The sequence below is a fragment of the Melospiza melodia genome, chromosome 6 (assembly GCF_035770615.1).
Source record: "Melospiza melodia melodia isolate bMelMel2 chromosome 6, bMelMel2.pri, whole genome shotgun sequence".
NCBI classification, from domain to species: Eukaryota; Metazoa; Chordata; class Aves; order Passeriformes; family Passerellidae; genus Melospiza; species Melospiza melodia.
This window is the reverse complement of record NC_086199.1, coordinates 17,858,884-17,882,900: the sequence shown is the minus strand read 5'-3', so window position 1 is coordinate 17,882,900 and position 24,017 is coordinate 17,858,884. Positions and strand designations below refer to the sequence as shown.

Below are 24,017 nucleotides of genomic sequence, written 5' to 3'. Positions count from 1 at the left end.
CTGAGTATCACATTGCAAGGCTGAGTGGGAAGGAAAGAAGTGTTTCATAGACCAGGAAAGCACATCTCCAGAAAGGATTTTCTCAGCTAATGCCTTTGCATCAGTCAAGAAAGTCTCTTTACTCAGAGGAGCTAGCGTCTGGTAAAAACAATCTCCAATATAGGTATCAGCTCTGAGAACCAATTTACTATTCAGAAAATGTTCAAAAGCAACAAAATTCCAATGAAACCTTTTTCTTGACTCTCAGATACAGGATACATGAGTCTGAACAAACAATCAAAACATGGAGAGCCACCAGTGAATACAAAGTGCATGAAAGAGAACGGGATACTGCCTGAAGGGGTCCAAGGTGAGACACACAACAGGGCTACCATCACTCTGGGCACAAGACATGTCCCTGCACAGGGGAGGGCCACTGTCTCCAGTCATTTGGTCTAACTCTGAACAGTGGCTCACAGAGCACAAGAACCTCCCCACCACCTCATCTCCATTCAAAAATCTTTTGAAGTTATAATTTTCTTGCCAAATGTAAATATTTGGCATTCATTAGTAATACAAATTGATCTTCCTCAACTTGAGAATAAGCAGATAGAACCTGAGACAATACACTGCCTTTTTTAAAGAAAAACTGTTTGACAAGATTTCTAATAGATAAACAATTTATTCAAGTGTTTGAAAAAAGAATATTAATTACATACCTGACCATCTAAATCAAAGGCCAAGCAAGCTATGCCATGTGTGTGAACGTCTTTCAGGACAGATACAGTTTGCACAGTGTATGAATCCCACACACAGATGTATGGTTCCTTCCCAACTTGACCTGTTGCCACCAACACACGTTCGGGGTGCAAAGCAAGGCTGCCAAAAAAAAGAGATAAAAATATTTCTGCATGAAACTTTGGTATGTGCCTAGTTAGTTGCATTACTTTTTTTTCCTTAAAAATTATTTTACAATATTTTCCTATGTATACTAGATAATAAAAAGTCATTTTGTATCACAGATTCCACAGTAGCTGTGAAATTCTAAATATAGTACATACCAACATCTTTCTTGAATTTAGCCTTCAAAAGCCTTCTAAATTTAAATTAGTTGCAAAATAGTCAATAATTCTCTGTTCCAAAAGTGTTTCCTAAATTTGGTCAGATTTTCATGCACTGAGAGAAATACCTCTTTTCCTTTCTTTATATTTCTTAAAACTCAAAACCACAAACAATGGAAAACAGAAGTTGGTGTTTAACTAACTACACATCAATCATCAATGGAGAGAGATGCACGTCTCCAGAAGTTCTTTATTCCACACAGTATTTGATGTCCTTTTTAAGAGAGGACAGCTTCCTGATTGTACAGGAATTGTGCTGATTGTACAGAAACCCAAAGCATGCCTAGCTTGGACTAGAGGCAATGACTACACTTCAGATGACTGAACTTAAGAGCAATTATCTTAAATGTCTTAAATTTAATATAGAACAATTGGAAATAGCTGGGTTTGAATAATTATCAACTCTCAACATTTCTAGTATTGTAGAGAATTTTGTTTGTATTTCAGTCTTTCAGAGTACATTTGAGGTTCATCAGAACTGTTTGGCTAAATCTGGGACCAAGCTAGAAAACATTCTAGTCAGCAAGATATTTCTTTGTTTTGTTTATGGCAGCAAGCTGTATGGGAGAACACGGGGTCTGAGGACTCAGATTTCATAATATAGAAAAGTAAGAATATATTTTAACAGAAACCCATACAAACTACTTGATCACACTCCAAATATACTAGGTAGAGCAGTCCAGAATGATGTAGAAATACCACACAGAAGCCAGGAAGACAAAATTTCCAAAGCTGGCTGTTTAATTTGGCTAAAAAGTTTCCTACCCTGCTGAATGTCAGGGTAATGAATGCTCTTGAGAGACTGGTGGTGGACAGAATCACCAACAATACAGAGTAAGTATATTTATCTTCTCAAAATGATTTGGAAAGGAGAAAGGCTGAGCACTTTGCAAAGGTAAGATGATCTTTAACTTGAACACAGGCTTTGATAAATAAAGTTCAAAGGGTGGAGACAAGGGAAGTTATAAACAAAAACAGCAAGGTTAAAGCTAACCAGGAAATTACCAGAAAAATCTTCTGATTCAAAAGATGTACACATTTTCTGTATACACAAAGAGCAAGAGGAAATCACATTAGAAGACACAATATTTTATGAAGTTAAACTACAGTACACAATACACTTCCATATTTTTCTGTTTTAGAATAGCAGTTCAGTTTATTGATATTGCTTGATGAGTTCCACATGCAAAACTGAGCAGAATTCCTAACTTCAAAGGTGAAAAGGTAAAAAGCCCTGAACCTTTCCATTTTGCTATGGGAATTTCTGCTCTTGGCTACTCCCTGTTACCCTCAGCACCAGGATAAAGTAACCAATATTTCCCCACTTTGCTTCACAGCACTTCCAGAGTTATTTGACAGAGCAACTTCACAATTAAAAAACATTGCAGAAAGGAACTGGCAGCAAAACTTAATCACAATTCAATTCAGTTCTGCCACCTAATCCTGACTAACACCTGCACATCTCCCAGAGCACACAGAGGCAGATGGTGAACTCACAGGACAAAGGAAAAACATCTGGAGGGAGAGAAAATGCTGCATCCAAAATGAACTATTTTTTTAGAATGGCACCACAGAAAGGAAGCAATTAGACCAAATGGACAATAAAGAAATGTGGAAAAGGAAGTTAAAAGAATATGCAAGTAAAAAGAGACAGAAACTAAGAGGAAAATAGGAAAAACCCAGCAGTCTCATGTCTGATTCCCCACCTCTTCAATCCTGTCCTGATCTGTGCTACAAGCGCATAGTGCATTTTTAGACAAGCAATAACCACACCACAATACAACAAAACACTCACTGTATGTGTATGGACACACATACATGCAAAAGCACCCCCACACCACACCTGACAAAACAATTTACAGCAACCAAAAATTAGCTCTGCATGTTTTTAATTGAAGCTCAGAGTCTTTAGAGAAACACAATGCATCAGAGATGGAAGGGACAACACTAAAGGCACTACCAAGGGAAAGGAGAACATTGTCCTCAGCCCAAGCATTCCAACTAATTTCATTCAAAGAATATTAGGTGAATACAGAGAAGGTTTCCTTTATTTCTAATTAATAAATGGCAAAAAAACTAATAGCAGTATCACAGTATTAGTTCTTTCTACATCACAATACAAAATACTGGCTTAAACAACTGAGCTCAAATTCTGCCTTGATATGGAATATAGTAAACTAGACATTCACTGAAAAAAGAAAATTAATCTACAATAAATATTTTAACACAGCAAGCCCTTTTTAAAAATGCAAATATCGTGAGTTTCAGGGAAACTATTTAGCAAAGCTGTTAGCAGTGGCTGAAGAAACACCTATTTTTAAATACCTTTCCACATCTTTTCTTAAAGACCAAGGAGTGAAGGACAACTTAAAGTATCACCTGCAGGTATTCTATCTCACAGGCTGTCAGAGCAGATCAAAAAGAGAAGCATGGAAAAAGTCAAGGGACTATTTCTGTTACCAACCCTAAACAAAGTAACTACTACACATATTTACATTATTTTGATATGAGACATGAATGATAAGACAATGTTTTTCCTTAATAATCAAATCTTGGCTATTATTAATCCCATGGGGAACCATGCAGAATTACGGATCTGAAAATTTTGGGTCCTCATGAAAAGTCAAGGATTAGACTCCAATTTTACAAAATATGGTGACTCTTCTCAGTTCTTTCATTGGACTGTGAGTGACCAAGCAATCCCTATAAGCATAGCAATCAATACAAAAATACAGTATCTTGATCTAACCTCTAGAGTAGAAGCATCAGGACCAGTCACATACTTGAGAACGTTCATTGTTAGAACAGCCCTGAGCAAAACACTTTAAATGGCTTCCTAGTACAGACAGAAAGAGCTTAACTGGAATGGGTGCCCAGAAACAAACAACAATAAACACTTTCCATACATGGACTGTAGGAACTTGTGCTGTGATACACCAGGATCAAACAATGAGTTTGAGCTCTCTCTGGATACTCTGGGTATGATCTTCAACACAACTCTACGGAGGTGTCAAAATCACACAGCTGTTGGGATGGTATCTGCAATGGCTGCTTGCCATTCATCCACTCAGTTCCTGAGATCAGGCAGAAAAGCATGGCTGTGGTTCAGATCTAAAGGCAGCTTTCAAATCTCTTAGTGTGGGACTTGTGGGCTTAGGTATCCTCCTTCAAAAATATTCTCTTGCATTTTCTTTCTTAGGGAGAAGAAAGAGATTGCTTAGTGGCATAAGAAGCTCTGCACTCAGAAGAAAAGGACACATACTCCCTTTACAGCACTCAGGAGAGAATTCCCTTTACTATCCTGGTAATGAGAGCTGGTATGACCTCTCCAGGTTAGACTGCTGGAACTGTGCTTGCATCTAGCCCACACTGCTAGACTGTGAACTGGAGCTTGGTTTCTTCCTTGTCCTTGAAGGATGACTAAGCTGATGAACAAGATACTGCTGCTTGTCCAGAAAAGGAAACAGATATTCCTAATGAGAAGTTCCTCAGGCCTTCTTGTTTGCCTCTGGCCTTTCTGACCTGGGCTCTTCCACAACAGATGTTAGATCTACTCTAGTAACATGTAACATATGTAAGAACACATCCAAAAGGCAAATTTTATAATGAAAAAGAACAGGTATGATGCTAACAAACTGCTAAGTCAAAATAATTTTTAAATTGACTCTAGAATTTGGCACTTCTCAGAAGAGTTCAGAAATAGAAAATTAAAAAAATTTGTCTGTCACAATTGCAACAAACCAAATAGCTGGACTTGTAGTGAGTTGAGGTTTCCACCACTTTGTCTGGATGACAGGTCTTTTCCTAGCCAGATACTCAAACTGGGCTGAAATGCAGTAGTAGAGTTTTAATAGCCTACTGAAAGGCATGTGTTTCTCACTTTAGTACATTCAAGCTCCTCTTTTTAATGCATTCAGGAAAGGTTCCTTCTCTCTTTCAGAGCAATATGTAATCATTCCCCAACATTTTGACCAGATCCATGCACTGTACAAGACCAATGTTAGATTATTATATTAAATACTAATGGCAGCCAATGAAAAAAAAATAAAACTTGTCCATGTTGTGTCTGCATGGGATGAGACTAGAGACATGGACAAGACCCTCCAATTTGTGTGAGGTTTGAACTGGCAGGGAATCCTGGAGGAGAACAGTCAATAATAAACTACTTGATAATAAAAGAAATTAAGATTCTTTTTCATCTTTCCTTGGTTTGTGCTGAGCATTAGTAGGCATTGATTAATACAGACAAGCTGCAGACAAGGATACAGTATTAAAGATGATGTTTCCTTAGCAACAATATTGGATGAAAATCCAAGAATATATTCATGTGACTACTCCCGAGCTTCATAAAACTAGGGCACCAGTAAAAATGCACAAAAGAATACTGCAGTAAGATAACAGCATCTTAGACATCTCTTAATTAAGAGTTAATTTCAAGTGTGAAATTGTTTCTATGCTTAAATAAAGCAAAATATTTTCATGGTGTGTTTACAGACATTTTACATACACTCGAGAATATTTTCTTATTTGCTGTAATTTATCCATATTTTCCAGAAAGAATAACAGGGGAAGCTACAAACCATTTCTGTCATACTATTTAGGATCTTAAAGCAGAAAGAGCTGCAATCAGCAAACATCTCTCATCAAAGTTTAAACAGATCAAGTCAGAGCACACTTATTTTCCATAGAGCAAACAAAGCAGGGCTCATCATGGAGCACCACTGCCAGCCCTCCATACAGTTACTGCCCCAGATCCAATAATGTCAAATAGAGCTTTCTGGAGCTTCCTTAAATTGCACAAGCATCCAACTTCTAAGGAAGTAGAGGCTGAAGTGGAGACAGGGATTGTGAATTCAAACTGTACATTGGTCATTCCCAGCTGCAGTTTATCTCACTACAATCCATATTTTTCTCCTATTGGATCTGAATGGTTTTAGATTAATAAGAATCATTTATACACAACCCAGAGACTCCTAAAGATTGCTTTGGGCTTCTATTTGTTCCTGAACTCCAAGGAGGGGCCAAAAATAAAAAACGAGATGTACTTCAAAGAGAAGGAAAGAGTCAGAGAGTGACTAAACAACACTAATGCGAAGTTCCCAAACCATCAAACATGAGAACTGAGTAAAATATTCTGGGAACTATATGCTCCTATATGAAGATGTCCATTTTTGTCTTGCATTACCATATCCTCAACTGCTGAGGAAGGGATTAGCTTCTGCTTTCTGGTAAGTCATCATCTCTAGAAAACTGATTAAAAATAAAGATACTCCTTTTCAAAAATGAATGATTTTGCCAATGCCAACAGGAGAACTCATGCTTTGACTGAGTGGAGTTGCTGGATTTTTACAAATTCGGCATGATTGTGACAATCTAATCACCAGGTTTTCACAATCTGAGGAACAAAATTCTTTTCTAATATGCCCCTTGAAAAAGAAGATAGCAGAATTACTTACATGTTCCTAGCTAAAAAATCTTCTCACATGAAAATTAGAAATATCATGTACTCCAGATTCATTTGGAGATAAATTTGCTAAGATAATGTCCTGCCATTCTTTAATAGCTATTCCTATTAAAGAACTAGTGGTACAATAATGGGACATAGTGGACCCTGATGATAAGTAAGAATCCCACCTAAAAAATATCCAACTGATGTCTTTCCTTACAAGACAATGCACAGACTTGGCCAATTAGTTAAACCATTATTACAAATGAAGTGTCAAACATGACTCCCCTAGAACTAGCAGCAAGGGAAAAAAAAAAAATAAAAAGAGAGAGGATAAAAAGGAAATAGGAAACCAGAAGTGCAAGTGGAGAGAAGACAGTGCAATCAGTTGTCAGGAACTTGGGAGGCAGTGCAGCTGTTCAGCTCCTTTGGGTCTCTAGACTTGAGGACCCAAAAGAGATCTTTTAACAAATCAGGAAGTACTAGTAAATGGTTTGGTTAGAATTTGTCAGACACAAAGTTAGAAAGCAGTCCTTTGCTCCTGAAGACGTGGTGAAAAGCATACAAACCTACAAAATAATCACAGATTTTTAAAAAATGCAGTTTAAAATTAAAGTGGAAACATCTATTTCCCATCCTAGCCAGTTGATAACAAACTACTTTACTAAAAATGATCATGCCATAGCCACTTAATAATGGCGAAAGAGACAAATATGACTATAGAGTCAAATATGATGACTATAGAGTCAAATATGAGACAAATACGACTACAAAATATTAACAGAATTAAATTCAAATAAATTTTGTAATGAAGTACAGTCTAGAAAGTTAAACTAAGCGGCAAAAGTTCTTATCACAATCAAAATTCTGAGTTAGAAATCTAAAGAATAAATTATTTAAGGTCAAAGAAGCATTTACTCCAAATTTTTTAGCCAAGACCATTTCAAATATTACTTTTCAAAGGAAGGTTATTTTGGATGCTTTTGACCATTATTTAACTAAATTAACTTGCTTGACATACAAATTTTTCTTGTTTCTAAATCTTTCACTACTACTAAAACCCTTTGAATATTCCTTTACCCAGTCATTACAATTTGCTTCTTCTCTACAAGATTTAGAACAGTTTTTTACCAATAGATTAACCTTCCATCTATTACTTTTAAAATTTATACTAGATCTTCTAGTATCACACAGAAAAAAAATCACAGAATGTACCATTTTCTTTTATATTTCTGAACAAGTATATTAAACAGCAGTTCAATCTTTTCTCCTATGGGAGAAAATGAAATATTAATGAAAATCTCTCAAAATGCAAGAACTTATCACCTGTATATTTGAGTGGAGTCACAGAACAACTAGTGACAATTTTTGAAAAGTTCTTCTTTAGTATAGAAAGATTATCCTGACAAAATTAGCAGTTGGCTTAATGTAAGGACTGGTGGGAAGAAGGCAGTGGCAGAGCTGCTATTGAAACAAGCTGAGAGAAGCACAACATTCATTCTGTGCTTCATTACCAACCAAAGAAGCTTTAGAGCAGAAAAAAACAGAAAAAATCTTGCCAGCCCTGGACACTGCAGATACACAGATTTCTCCAGGAGTTCTTGAGTATATCAGGCCTACAGGTGTTCTGCAGGTGTTTGACAGAGGTGTTTTCCTACAGAAAAAAAGTCAAGGATATCTCTAACACTTGTCACAAATTGGCCAACCAACTTTTTCTGGGCGCATCCAACTTTGCACCAGAAAAGTGAAAGGAACCAGGATACCACTTAAAATTGGGACAACATCTGAGCTCTTGTTTAGAAAAAAACCTATAAATATGCTATAGAGGCCACAAAAGGATTTACACAAAAGACCATCTCCGAAAACAAACAAAATCCCCACAGGTACCAGAAATAAAACAGGCAAGAAGCATAGGAAAGCTAGAGAATATTAAAGGGACTCAGAAGTCAACGTGTAGTTGGTAGGCAATGAACGATGTCACCCATGTAGGCTCACAAACTTAATTACTGAAAACCAATAAAAAGAAGAAGATGGATAAAGATCATTCATGTGCAGCACTCTCAAGAAAACACAAATCTTCTGCTTAAAAATTATCTTTATCTCAAGAATACTGATCCATTGACTAATCCTAATGAGGAATGTAATGTAATACTCATAAACACATGCTGTAACCTGCAAAAGATGCAAAATCATGATTATTTATAAATTATTACTGAATAATTTTTCCAAGGCTATTCATTTTTGTGGTATTAATTTATATGGCAGAAGAAATGGTAATTGAAAAAACAGTAAGCAAAAAGGAACCTGTAACTAAAAAACACAAATATCATCTAATGTGCAACCTTGATCCAAAAAAAAATCCCAAATCAAACGTTTACCAGCTCTTCAAACATTTCTTTTATTTCCTCAAGTACTCCAGAAGGCTTTTTCACTTAAAATGTCACACTCACCACAATAAATCTTCAGGCAATTCCCAAATGCTGTCAGATGCCTTGTCTTGATCTAAAATAAAGCATCATTCACCTTGCTTGCTCTTGTAGAGGGATTATAAGCAGGGAACAGGGATTAGCACAGTTCTAAAAGTCAGGAGAAGGTTTATACTGCTGTCAGCTAACCAAAACATAGAATTAATCCACTCATTCTGCATGCAAGCTGTCTTGATAAAATGGAGACATCTCACCACCACAACTAAAATATATAGTTTCTTTAAAGTGAACTTTACATTTAAATACATTTTGGGGGTTTTTTTTCCCCCAGTGGTATGTATATAAAATATTTGTATGCCCCTTCACCACAGTCTGACATTAACAGGAGCTTTGCTCTTGTTACCCTATGGTTCAGAAAATTGAAGGGTCACTGTTAGTTTTAAAATATCCAACTAGATTTAGTCACAAGAAATGTACCACATAAATAGAAAGAATCAAAGCAGCAAAACACTCTTTGAGAACATTGTTTTAAAAACATGTCATATCTACAAATTTCATTCTCAGTTGGGGTAAAGTAAAAGATACATTAAGTAATCAGGAGTGAAATGTATGAACATTGTGAGAACACAATGACTTTAATCTAACTATCAGCAATTTCTAAACATAATTTTCAGCTTTTGGACACATTTTCTTTATTATTAGGTCTCATCCTTTGCCTCAGTTTAGTTTCTTCTTTTCACTTGAATTTTTCCCTGAATCAAGCATTTATTTGCATGTAATTTCATGCCAAATATCTTATCAATATACTTCATATGAAGCCAAAGGAAGTTTAAGGTGTAATACTTTCTATAGTCAACACATTGTAAAAGGCAAATGCAAGATTTCCCTAAATGCAATCTGTCACTCATGTGGCCAAACCATCAGTGAAGCACTACTGCAGGTACCTCTAGAGCTGATAATTTTGTTCACACTGATGTTATTCTCACCATTTACTCACTCTGGACACATTTCTTCCAATTCTTGAATTCAAATCCCAAAAAAGGAGCCTCTAAAAATATTTATCTAAGATGACCCCATGAATATTTGAGCAATTAGAAGTTGGACATTGCTGTTAGACTAGAAGATTTAGTTTTTAATGACTTTCTGGGGATTTTTGAGGCTTTTTGCTAAAATGGCCTGTGCTTTTAAGGCTAAGTAATCAAACTGACCTTTGCATAGTTATGAGTCTTGATCCATCCTGTCTGCAGCCCAAAGCAATAGGCACTACAAAGGAATTCCTCTGAAAAGGTTTGGAAGATCAAGCAGTGAAATGAAATTAGAAACCTATGAAAAATGGTTGGAAGGACTGTTCACTGTATTTTCTGAAGTAACATCTGAATACCCAGGGCTTTCATAGAGGAATAAGTATCAGGCACCATCTTACAGAACTTATTCAAAAGACAAGGAGTCCAGCAGGAAGCCTCTCAACAGCGATGAGAATTTCCAGTTAAAGGAAAGTCTTTTGCAACTAGGCTGAGGACAGCTACTCTGAAGAAAAGCTATAGTATTTCTTTGGAGATTTAATGATGCAAGTATCCTCTAGCAACCAGGTAAAATAACAAGGAACACTGCTTTTCTAACTGAAGTGGTCTCACAAAGACATCTTGCTTTAAATGCAGAGTAGCAGTGGTGTCATCAGATGGTGCACACACTGGAATCCTTTGTGGATTCTGTCTTTTGCAATATAAAAGATAGGCATCATAAACCTGACTTTAAAATTCTATCCTAGCTTTTGCTACCAAGAGTTAAGGCAATCTTGGCTGATTCTGACCTTTTTTGTGCAAACCAAGCACTGCATTTTCAAAGCCTATTACTATGGTAATAGCTACCAGCTATTACTATTACTATGTAATAGCTAACAGCAATGCAAAAAATGACACTGGGTATTTCTTGTAGAGGGGAAGTCTTTTGTAGCCAGAGCAATCTGTGCCCTAATGAAGGTGATTTGTAAGTGTCTATAACATTCTGTAAGGTGCTTCACTGTTACACCAGGGGAAATTCACCCCACACCAGATGAGACACCAGAATCGCATTGGGCAAAATATCTTCACTCCATGTATTCTGAAGAGAACATTCAACACCATCTAGGTCAAACATTCAACCAAATTATTAAGATGGTTAAGGGAGCTTTCACACTCTGCTACCTAAGTTCAAGGAAAATTACAGCTTTATTTTTCTTTTCAAGGTATTTCAAGTGCCCAGTAGTTTTGCTTACCATGCGAATGTAGCAAAACCAATAGTTTATGTCAAGTCAAAAAATATATTGTGAATAAACCAATTTCCTTGATCATATCATAACAGCACTATAATTGAAGTGTACCTTAACAAACCTAAATTTTAATGTGAGTGTATGCCTAATCTTTATCAGTACAGATTAGACACATTTGCCACTTTTATGGATAATATACTATTTTCCCCTTAAAGCCATTGATGGCAGCACAAAAGTGCTGTCCTAAATCACAACTACAACTCTGCAGGTTGTGTAATAATATTTTGAAAAACTAGGTAAATTATCTCTTGAAGTAAAAAAAAAGCCCTGGAGATATTATAAAAGGTAAGACTAAATTCTATGGATTTTTTAGCTTAATGTCAGTGTCAGTTTTAACTTCAAAAACCCTAAAATGTAGATGACATAAAACGAGAAACATCTTTTTGCAATTATTTCAGGTTCTGTTTCAAACATATATCTTTTTTAAAGAGCCGACAACGTTTGTGTTATCAATTACAGTAAAGTCTAAACTAATTTTTTGATATGCCATACCGAACATGTACACTATGGTTTTCAATCTAAAAAAATTAAAGAGGGATAAAAAAATCAACAGTTCAAAATTATTGAAACATGTTAAGTTACTGCCCTAAAAGATTAGGGCAGACCTCAACATTTCTGCAGAAATGCTCCAAAATTTTTAGGAATCAAACATTATTAAGCTTTTGGGTACATTTCCTGTTCTTCTCAGACATTGTCCTAGAGCCTCATGTTGTTGCAATAGTTCTGAGAAAAAGACCCAAGTACCAAATCCAGAAAAGCATTTTCTACAGCACCAAGACATTTTCCCATTTGAGTATTGACCTGACCTGACCTTGCCTGTGAGTGCTGACAGAATCAGATCAGAAGGTGATGTGACTGCTGGCTATGAAAAGCACAATGCATGAAAGCAAGCTCCTAAGCCTAGCTGCTTGCTGTGTTGATCTACTTTAATCAACTTCTAGTATGTTTTAAAGTTTCAGTTCTGGTTGGATATTTTTGATATTTCTATTTGTGTAGTTTTAATTAGAAAAGGTAAAGTTTTCAATGGTATGCAGGTGTATTAAACAACAGGCTTATTCTAGTCTCACTTCAAAATGAATCCAGGAATGTTTTTATTCTGTATTCCTAAAATATTTTCATTTTATCAAACCAAATCCAAGAAAAATATTTTTAAAGATGATGTACAAAACTGTAGGTTAAAAAAAAATTAATGACGTTTCAACACTAAATCCCTCAAAAAATGTCTTTCAGACAGTATAACATGTTCCAGAACAGGTCTAGAACTACTGAGAAAAAATTATGTGCCTTCTCCCTCTGGAAAACCAAGTTGCCTTTCATTCCTCTGAAAGAAGATCATCCCTGATCTGTTTAAGATATGCACCCAAATCTTCCCTTCAGACTTTTAAATATTTGACCATTTGAGACCACTTAGCATGAAAAGCTGGAAAGAGCTTAACTGGGACTTTGCCCTTGGGAACCACAGTATAAAATGGTCAGCAGGGTAATCATCTCTCCTTGTCCCAGCAATTGCTTCTGCTCTAAGAAATGCCATTTTGACTGATAGACAAAAGATACTGAAGCTAGAGGCTTATAGGAGGACTGCTCAGTTTAATTATGACACAATTTAGGTTTTAAGCAATGACTTCTTTCGTGGAGGGAAATAAACTGAGAATGCTCACAAAGATCATCTCGATTTGGGTGCCTGTATTTGACCTCTCAGAATGGTACATCACATGACTTAGCATTACATTGCTTTCATCCTTTGAAGCATGAACGTGGTTTCCTTGTCAAGTGCCAATGGAGAATGAAGCCCAGGTGCCACATTTCAGCAGGAACCTACGAGCACACACCCCAAAGCCCACTCTTTCTTACAGAAAATACTGTTAAAGATATTTTGTTTCACAATAAGCATACTATTGCATACCAAATCATGATCTATAGTTCATATCTAATTTTCTTCAAGAAAAAATAATCTGAAAAATTATTTCCTTAACTATATTTACATAAAATTATTTTTATGTAAAAAAAAAGAAAGAAATAATGTTTGTAGTAAAAACACTGAAGCTTTCAAACTGAACCGCCAATTCTGGAAACTCCTACTGCTCAGCATGGGCCTACAGGATTTATTTTTGGTTGGAAAGTCACTTGACTGGTCACTGAGCACCACTGAAAAGAGCTTGGATCCATCTATCCTCTTCACACTTTCGCTTCAGCTATTTGTCATATACATGGATCAGATGCACTCTAAGATTTCTCCTCTCTGGGCAAAATGGTCCCAGCTCTCTCAGCCTCTCATCAGGAGAGATGACCAAGATTCTTCATCATCTCTGTGGCCCTTCAATGGAGCCTCTTTAGCAGTTCCTCATGTCTCTTGTCCTGAGGAGCCCAGAATTGCACACAGTATTTATGTTGTAAGTTATGTTTGCAGTTCTCCAGGGGCAGCCTCACCAGCACTGAGTCAAGGGAAATACTCCTACCAAGGACCTTCCTTGGGACCTGAGAACAAAGACTGGTTTCCCAACACCATGCCCCATAATCCAGGCTGTGTGCACCTTGTATGTTTCCTAAGTATCAGACAAGCTGCATTTTGAGGTGTTTCTATGCATGATCCATTTCATATCTGAAGCACAACTATAAAATGGATTTTACTCCTGTTTTTCTCCAGTTATTAAAGGCTACAATGAGGGATGACCGGCCTTCTTTGATGGTTATAATTATTGAAATCGTTTGGGAGATTGTCTTTCTGCAAATGAATAAACAACAAAGTTCTTGTCTACAAAGAAAGATATGGACTGTAGAATCCAAGTCCATACAAAGAATTCCTCACCAGAACATGCTTAATTCAAATGTCAGTCACATTCATAATTCAAAAGACACGAGAAGTTGCACATGATAATTAGAAATCTTTCCTTATGTGGCAACCTAGTATTCATTCAGTTACATTCCCTGAAATGCAAAATACACAACTAATCATTAAATTCCTAGTGAAAATTCACAGATTTGCTGCCAAACCAATTAACAGAATTTCACCTGACAAAATTCTGTAACTGCGCTTAGTATCCATTCCTTAACATTTGTGCTTGACTGTCATCTGGAGTTAGGTCAGAAACATACACCATTTATTCCAGACAAGAACAAGACAATAAACCTGACAGCAGATACCCCAACACTCAGTTGGTTGAGGTTTTCTGAGAACTCTTAGGTGTCAGACTAGTGGGGGAACACAGAACCTGGAAAGAAAATAACTTCCCTCTATGTTCTTGTGAAACCTGTTTGGCTCTTTTTCTGAGAAAATAGTCTCTTCCTTTTTTTTTTTTTTTTTTTTTTTTTTTTTTTTTTTTTTTGATTACTAGAGTCTAATGAAAAGGGATCAAAGAGAGGCAGAATGATACAATCTTTACTAAAAAAGCCCAACAGCAGGTCATCCAAAGTCATAACGCTGCATAGTTAATGAAAAGAGAGGCGGAAGAAAAGATCTGTTGCCATTCAAAACTAGGATGTGACTAATCACTGCACTGCTAGAATTTCTGCTTGCAAACCACAGCTGACAGGCACACAGAGCAAGGCTGGACCTGCCTCCCAGAGAGCATTATCTAGGAGCAGTCTTAGAAAGCAGCTGACAGAGTCCAACAATTCCTTAGATGTTGATGGTTAGACTAACACCCAGAGTGTTGCAATAAATACATAAATCAGAGTTGGCAGACAGCACTAGCACCAGAGAGAAGAGATGATTTTAGTGGTTTTGATTCTCAGTAGAAGCTAAGAAATGTTGACACTAAAATGAAATGGTTTATTTTGCCTCGGAATACAAGAACAAAATCATAGTACTTCAGAAAGGAGATAAAGTTGAGATTTGAAATATAAAAAGACGACAGTCTTAAATCAAGCGCCTGAAAAGATCACAGTTTAGTGGCCAGAGGTTTGGCTGCTTATTTTTATTCCTTGGGAAACAAAGTTCAGGCAATCCCCAGAGTTCACAGCAACAAGAAAAATTGTCTCAAGAAAAGCCATGATTTAGACAAGCAAATTAATTTGTTGGTATCAGCCAAACCCTGTCTGTGTGAGAAAAGAGACAAATGCTTTGCCATTCTTTCTACCTGTCTTGCATATTCCTCTGCTCTCTGTAAACATGCAATTTACCTCTCTACAGTCTTGGATACACAAAGCAGCAAATGACCAAGAGGGGCACAAAGGGGAAAATGACCAAGTTTTAACTAAACAGAAAGTACAAGCATTTATTTCTCCTCTGCGTTTGTAGCATGGTATTGGTTAGTTTCTGGTACTAGAACTCCTAATAGTAAAGAATTTCAGTGTTTTCTGAATAATATTTTAAGCTATGTATGCCCTAAAAGCAGAACACTGCATGAGTCCTGGGACAAATGATGGATGATTTCTTTCCCCCAACTTAGTCCAAGACAAGGAAAAATGTACAGACTTCAGAGAAGAAGGAAAATTCACTTAGACACAGCCTAGAGTTTCTCAACAGCAGAGCCATAAATGCCATTATCAGCAGAGATTCAAGAGTTCCTACTAGCAAAAAATGTGCCAGCTACTACTTTAAGCAATAAAACCTAAATGTACCACAAACATCTTAATCAAGTAGTCACACTGATTAAGTTCTAGGAAGAATATACAAAAGCAGCACTATTATTTGCCAGCTAGCTCACATAATGGATATTAAAAAAGTAGGACAGATAACAACTCTTCCTGATTTGTTTCCTTCTGACAGAGAAACATAATTCTTCTTTCTGTGACTGGCATAGTTGTGTGGTTGTTTTTTGTCAGCATAAAGGTAATGGTGCAAAAGGAGAACTACAAATAAGTGCTAAAGTTTGAAATCAAGAATCATGGAAAGCAGAATATAAAATTTTCCCAAGTCTACTAAAGCTCTCAAAAAGATGCACTGGTTTAACCTTATGTTTTGGTTTTATTTTTCAATTATTTGGTTTATTATTTCAATTATTTTTCATCAATGTCAGATGAAAAGTTAATTCCCAGTAAAATTCCAGTACTTTGAAGCAAAAAAGGAAAAGATGGTCACAGGAAAAAGGAAGGGAAGGAAGGGAAGGAAGGGAAGGGAGGGAAGGGAGGGAAGGGAGGGAAGGGAGGGAAGGGAGGGAAGGAACAAAAAAATAAATCAGAAGGAAAAATTATTCTACAAGTCACCTTGGAGCATGTCAGTGGTCTCCTTGGAGCACATCAGCATAGACATTTGTCCTAGTGACATCAAAGGCTTTTGCCAGTAGATTGCCATTTTAAAAGGTGGATAAGTTCAGGATTCCCAATCTTCTCATATCAAAAAAATTAAATACACAAATATGCTTTGGCTAGCCCAGACAAATAAGGAGCCTCAACGTGAGCATGAGTTTTACAGTATGACAAGTCAAAACTCTGAGGGGGCATCTTCTGAAATCTCGATTCAGATGAGATTTAAATACAATCCCCCTAAGGTGTCTCTGAAATGGGAAGATCAGCCAACATTAAAAACCCTACAATCCTCTAAACCAATAAAATTATGGAGAGAACAAAGATAAGATCTAACCTGAACACACCAAGAGACTGTTTCATCCTCAGCTACCAGAAAGCAAACCATTCTACATATCACAAGCTAGTTTGGTGATGCATGAAATCCTAGAGAATATATGCTAGAAACCAGTAGCTTTGTAGGAAAAACCTGCATTTTCATTCAGTAATAGTATCTCCCACACATACACAGCCATGCTTGGACAGGGGAACTTCTCTTCCACAAACACAGCAGACATCCAAGTTATGCTGCTGGCAACAGATCAAAGCCAGTCACCTGAGATTTCATGTACAAGATTTTTCTCCTTATTTACTCCTGAAAAATATAAGGAACTCAATTAACTGCACTCCTGAAAGATGCAAATTTCCAAAGTATTTCTGCAGCTGATACTTTCCACAAGTGTTTGCATACATATCTGGACCTCAACCATAAATATATGCAAATGAATAAGAAATGGGAGACAAGATTGAAAACATGTAACTGTATCCTCCAGAATAGTGAGTTAATTTCTGGAAAATAATTCTCAGATGAGATATAAAAAAAAAACATAAAAAGCAAAAGCTCACCAGCTCGCAAGAAAAGTATTTTTAAAAATGTAATACAACTGAGATTGTTCAAATTAAAAAAAAAAAACAAAACAAAAAAAACCAAACAAACAAACAAACCACCAAAACAGACTAATAAAAGATGTTTGAAATTATCCTCATTATCTTCTTTTAGTCCAAAAGAGTTTTCAATAGATCTGAGGGACAAAACACTGAAAGAGAGCTTTCTTACTATACAGTTAACTGAGGCTGAGGAGTTTGGGGTGTGGACACCATGATTAAAATTAAGATTAGACACTCATACTTAAAACAAATCATGTTAAAACACCTAATCATATAAAAATAATACAGCAAGGTTTCATTTAACAGGGTTTCATTTAACAAAAGCAGGTAAAACCTCAAAGCAGAACAAAAACTAAATGCTAGTGTTAGAAATTTCCAATGGAAAATGTCCTATGACTGTCCATTACTCCAATACTGTTTTCTACTACTAAAGAAATGGTCTCTGACTTAAGAACTACAGTTCCTCTTTCCTGATTTATGTTTACAATTATAATGTCATCCAAAGAATGATAACAATATAAAAGTTCTCATAATGAAGAGCACTAATAATATCACCATGTAGTGAGCAATATTTATGCTTAGTCCCTGTAGCTATGGAGCTAGGCTCATGAAAGTTTGATTCTTTAAATACATAAGATTTTCAGACTCCAGAACTGCTTTCACAAATTAGATCCCATACTTGTAAAAAGACACTTAATCCTCCCATTGCTTTCACTAAAAAATCCCAAATATCTCAGCATGCACAGTACTTGCTGAGACTGCTAAAGCACAAAATCTATTCATTCTTTTCCAATACAACAGTTGAGTTTATCTTCAGAGGGAAAATTTAGCAACACTGATTACTATATTATATAATCCAATTTCTGCTTTTTGGGCTTTGGGTTTTGTTGTTGTTTTTTTAATATTTGACCTTCCTATGTCTCCTTTAAATATGAAGAACTAACACATTTAGACACTCAAGTTTAGTCAGCAAAAGTGTGAGATGGCATTTAAGTGGTAACACATCGCATTTTAGAGAAAGTAGCAGTAATCATACTATTAGAAATAGCCACACTGCTTTTAAACCAAGCATTCCTCTTTATGCATACTGATATTTCTGTATAGCTTTTGCATTTAAGAACCATGCAAAATTCTAACTGCATACTTATCATACTTAGAATTACATTCTCGCATCAATACAATTCAGGGCAGAAGAAACTGCTATATTTGAAAGGGCCACGGTATCATTCAAATCAAAGTACATACACAAACCAGACACACTTTCTCTCCAGTTTGCTGACTTACAGCAGATTTTTGTTTGTTTTTTGGGTTCTGTGAGGTTTTGTTTGTTTGTTTGTTTTTTTTTTAGTACTATTCTAAACAATTCTGTCACATTTTAGCCAAATGTAGCACACTGTACCAAAACTGAGAGAGACTGAGCAAGAAACTGTTACCACATGCAAACGGAAAAACTTGTCCGGTTGTAGCTCAAACCATTTAATTCTTCTGCTACAAGAAGTGCTACTGAAACAAGCAGTGTCACTCGGAAGCCCTGCTGAATAGATGGTATTAAATGTGTAATATTACACTGCCGCGACCTCGGAACGAGCGGGAGCCACCGCTTCCCCAGCACAATAGCAAGGTGCAGATCTGGATTTCCCACAGCACCTGACATCACAGGTGGCTAGCAGCTCTTAAGAAAACAATTTTTCCTGGATTAAAGTGAGAATGTTAAAATATTAAGCAATGCAAATAATAGTGATTCAAACTCCTGACTCAACACCCCTAGTATGACACTCTACCGTGGTACATTGACTACGTTTTATTCACATATCTAGCATCAAAGAGAAATATACTATGGAAGTGACACCCTTCTTAGAAACATTCACAGCCATACTTCAGAGCTATTTAAATTCCGTCCAAAAGATTTAAACAAAGGAAAAAAGTGGCCATGATGACCAAGTTTTCTAGTGTGTCTAAAAGCTTAAATGAAAGACATAGCATCTATTCTGCTCTCTACAGGCAATACCTGTTACTCATGACTAACACATACAGAGGTATGCCTTGGAGCACTAAGGATCACAAAAACAAATTTTGTACTGTTAAACATACAAAAGACCTACAAAAGTATCTACTACTAGCTCTTACCCCAATAGGAAGACCAAAGGAAATCAGAATTTAAAATCCATCTGCAATGACACCTACTGTAAGGGAAAAGATTGATGACTCAGGCTCACATCTGCCCTTCATACTCCTCAAATTCTCTTACTGATCTCACAACACCACTAGGCTTACAAAAGCATCCTTGGAGTGGAAAGACATATAAGAAATCATACCAGCACACTTCTTTTGCAACATCAGTTTATAATTAATTTTTTTAATGGACTCAGCACCTGGTAACATTCCCTGCCAAATGAACTACTGAGCTACAGAAGAAGCCGCAACTTCTCAAGAAAGGCTGTTCTTTTAAGATTACCCTAAAAGTTGCGTGAGTTACAGGCAGGCCACTAATTCCCCATGTAATCGTCGCCTTTTAAACACCAGACAAAGGTCTACCTGCTACAGATTAACCTCCTCCGCAGCCCGAGCGCTCCGGGAACACACGCGATTAATGCTTCTCCTCCCGCCGGCCCTTTGACATTCAGGGGCGGCCGGGCACCGAGCGGCGACCCTGCGGCTGCCGCGCCGGGCACAGGCGCCCCTACGAGTTTCGGCACCGCACACCGGCGGCAGCGGGGGCCACACAGCGCGGCTGATTAAATCCGACAGCTAAAAGCCATTTCCAGGCTGTTTCTACCCACGGCGAAGCCCGGGCGGGCGGGGGGGGGCGTTGAGGAAGCGCTGGCTGTCCTTGATGTATTTCGGTCCGACCCCCGGATCCCCACAGCACCCGCGGGACGCGCACCACCGGCGCTGCCCGGGACGGCACCGGGAAACACTCGCGCCCCGCTCCAGGGGGAAGGGAGGAGCGAGCGGGGGACGAGCCGGGCTGTGGGGCCGGGACGGCCGGAGCCCGCGGCGGGATGCGGCCCGGGGGCGCGGCGCCAGCGGTACCTGATGATGTCGTCCTGGTGCCCCAGGTAGAATTTCTGCCGGTGCTCCCGGGGGCTGTAGACCACGCCGACCCCCGCCACGAAGTAGACGATCTCTTTGGCGGCCGTGTAGTAGAGGTTGTTGCGGCACTGATGACCCCGGTAGCCGTAGACCCACTCCAGCCGCAGGTGGCAGCTCGGCGCGCTCCGGTCAGCCATGTCCACCCGCCCCCGCCAGCCGGGTACGGCTCGCTCCCGCCGGAGACCCCGCGGGAAGGGGGCGACGGGCCGGCCGCCCCCTCCGCTCGGCTGGGTGCCCGCCGCGCTAATCCCTGCCCGCCGACATGGATGCCCGCCGCCGCCGCTCGTCCGCCGCCGCCGCCGCCTCACAGAGGGCGCCGCCGCCCGAGCGCGCCTCGCCGCCCCGCGCCGCCAGACATGGCTGCGCTGAGACACCGCCCGGGACGCGGAGCGAGGGCGCGGCGCCGCTCCGGCCCCCCCGCGCCCCGGATGCGCCTGCGCCGAGGGCGGCGCCGTCAGCGGCCGGGCGGGCCCGGCGGGCGGCGGGGGCGACGCGGGGACCGAGCGGAGACCCAGCGGGGACCGAGCGGGGACCCAGTGGGGGCCGGCCACCGAGCGATGGCAGCGAGCGGGCGGGCGGGAGCGCGCTTCACCACCGCGCGTTGTGGCGTGTCGCGGGGCTTTTCTATATTTACCTTTTCTTTTCTTTTCTTTTTTTTTTTTTTTTTTTTTCTTTTTTCCTTCTCAAGCGAGGCTGCGTCTTCTCCCCTTTCCCCAAGCTGAGGGGGGTTTTTGTTTTACTGCCCCTTCGGGGAACATGTCCGTCCCTTGCCTTTCCCCCGGCGCGGCGCCGCCGGCTCTCGGCAGCCCCTGGCGCTGGAAGAGTCGCAGCCCCTTGTCGGCCGTGCGTGCAAGCTCCCCCCGCTCCCACTGGGGACCGGCGGCACGCCAGCTCCCTGCCACCCGAGAACGATATGCCAACTGTAATTTTTAATGACGATTACTTAACCCTTTCAGCCCACCGCCTGAGTCATGCACTGCATGACTCCCCTTCAAGCCCTAATTTCCCCATACAGAACTTTTCAGCCTGAGTTCTCAAAGCGTTTGACATGGCAAAGCCGCCACTTTCCGACCTCACGGACGTGGAAGCGACTTCTCCGTGCCGCATGAGGCAGCAGCGCCGGGGAACCCCCTGGCCACGTCCAGAGTTTTGGTCAGCAAAACGTGCTTCCCCCAGCTTTGTCACCCGACAGAGTACCGTGCTGGCTAAATAAATGTACAGTACACGATCATGAGAACAGCTTTGTGCTGTAGAGTGGAATTCTGTTCTAAAAGCTCCCGGCTATCTGTCTGGTTTGACAATTTAAAATAACTCGATTGTTTCCCTATTACTTTCAGCAGAAGTTTAACTTTCTAAGCGCATTTATTTTATTAGGATTTATTTTTAAATACATTTCTTCATCTTCTTTTGCTCTTTTACTATATTGTTGCTCATATTGACTGTTCTCCCACAAAATATTTACTCTTAACTAGTGAGTTTGTACTGGAGACATTTTCCTGTGCCACTTTATTTTCATTTTAATTAGAGGGAGTTTTTTCTCTTAAATCTTTCTTGCATAAACTTAATATTTTATTAGTCCTTTGATTGTTTTAGAAAAAATAATTCTTTTGTAAAAATGCATGCATTTAAGCATTCCAGTTAATTACCTTTATATTAACATATTTTCACAGTGTAAAACACTGAGAGACAATATTTTTCTCAAGCTCTTACAAGGACAGTGTTTGTGATGTCAGGCTCAGATGCAGCTTTCAGTCCCATATGTTTAATGAAAACAACACTGTTTGAATGGAAGAGAAATTTGCAGAGAAATTCATGTAGCCTGAAACTTACACCCAAGGAAACTTACCCTTCCATGAAACATACTATTTTACAAATTAAAGAAAAGGACTTTAATCCCTAACCAGGACAAAAATACATATTACCTAAAGCAAATCTTACTCTCAGAAGATCATAAGCAGTTTTTTCTCCTTCTATTTGCTTCCTAAACAGGTGGAGCACCTTGGAACTTGGGGAGCCATAGTTTCTCTGGAAGGTTCAGGAGAGGTAAGTAGCCAGAGAAATGGACTGGACAATTCCCAACTAGCTTGTCTTAGAACTGCATAATGAATTATTCTTTCTAATCAGATGTTAACTCTGCATGGCTGCTCTGTGTTGCTATCCCATGGGAAAGGTGCTTAGAGAAAAAGTCTATAATGATGCCTAATCTCATTCTGGAGATTGGATTGATTATCAGCAGACATAGGCACCTGATATATTTTACTTCTGATGTTACAAAAGCTCATTTGAAAGTGGGAGTATTTTTATGGTACAAAATAAGAATGTATTCCTTTTCTATTTACTGCCTATATAACATATATTTAAACATTAATGTACAAAACCCCTAATTATAGTTATGGTCTTTAATTTCTTCTACTCTATAAATACATATTTTTCTTAGATTATTACTTAAAGTAAAATTCTGAATCTCCTGAGATCAAATGTACAGTATTAACTTCAGTGAAAAATTTGTTAATCCTGTTGTCCTACTTGCAACTCAGAAATTAGAAGATAGTATTTGGTAGGGGAAAGTAAATAGGCTGTTTTCAGTCACCTGTTCCAAAACTAAAACTGAAGAGAGAAAAAAAAAAAAACCAGCAATCAGGAAGAAAATTTAATATGTAACAACATTGTCTCTAACTGGAAGCTGGAGCTCATATTTTGTGTAATGAGCAGAACCACCCACATCAGTGCTCAGAAAAACTACATACATGCAGTATGAGGAGGTCAACAGCTGCACATCACATGCCCCACACTAACAGCCAGCATTTTCTTCAGAGTTTTCAGGAATTTTCTACTATCTCTAAAATGGGGCAATGCCTGAGAGAAAATTACAAGAGGAAAACTATTCATTGTCGTAGTTTATTAACCTTATGCTGATGCACAGGGGGTGCAAGTGGAATTTTACATACTTGGCATCTATTCTTGACAGGAATGGGAAGCAGTGTAACAACCTCTTCCTCTGTCCTTGCTCTGTCCAGCCTTCCCACCCGGACACACATCATTCCCTTGGCCTCTGGATGTCCCCATCCATATCACTCACCCACAGCGGGCACTCAACGCTTTGGGAGCCCCAAGGCCCCACACACAGCATCCCTCCATCAGTGTGGCATTCTTGTATGCGTACACAATTACCCCAGAACTCAGCCGCCAGGCCCTGCCGTTCCTCCTTCTCGGTAGCTGCCGAAACCGAGCCCGGCCGGACCTTTCCGAGCGGTTCCGGGGCCGGGAGCATCCCCCGCTCGCTCCCCGCAGCCCGGCGCTGTCCGAGGTGCTGATCGCGGCTGGCGGAACAAACACACCGGGCCGGGCGGGGCTCGAGGGAAGGGAAATGTCACAGATCGGACAGGGTGTTCTGCGTTGGAAGGGACCCACAAGGGTCACCGAGTCCAGCTCTTACATGGATGGCTCATACAGGGTTTGAGCCCACGACCTTGGTGGTATCAACACCATGGCCTGACGGCTGAGCCAATGGCAGGGTCAGGTATGCCTTATTG

General features: G+C 39.2%; 1 protein-coding gene across 5 annotated transcripts in view; it reads right to left on the bottom strand.

Annotated features, from left to right (window-relative positions):
* The window catches only part of EML5 (EMAP like 5), a 97,716-nt gene extending 77,050 nt beyond the window's left edge, over positions 1-20,666 (bottom strand). For 3 of the 5 annotated variants that reach the window (XR_010028280.1, XM_063160145.1, XM_063160146.1), the window contains exons 1-2: positions 20,425-20,666; positions 699-858 (exon numbers count right to left, since the gene is read on the bottom strand). Coding sequence is in view for 4 of the 5 variants with exons in the window: in XM_063160145.1 (XP_063016215.1) it covers positions 699-858; positions 20,425-20,621 (357 nt within the window). In the remaining variant the exon portion in view is untranslated. The remainder of the gene's footprint in view (positions 1-698; positions 859-20,424) is intronic. The other 2 variants (XM_063160144.1, XM_063160143.1) reach the window with 2 other exon arrangements.
* Between the last annotated feature and the right edge of the window lie 3,351 nt (positions 20,667-24,017).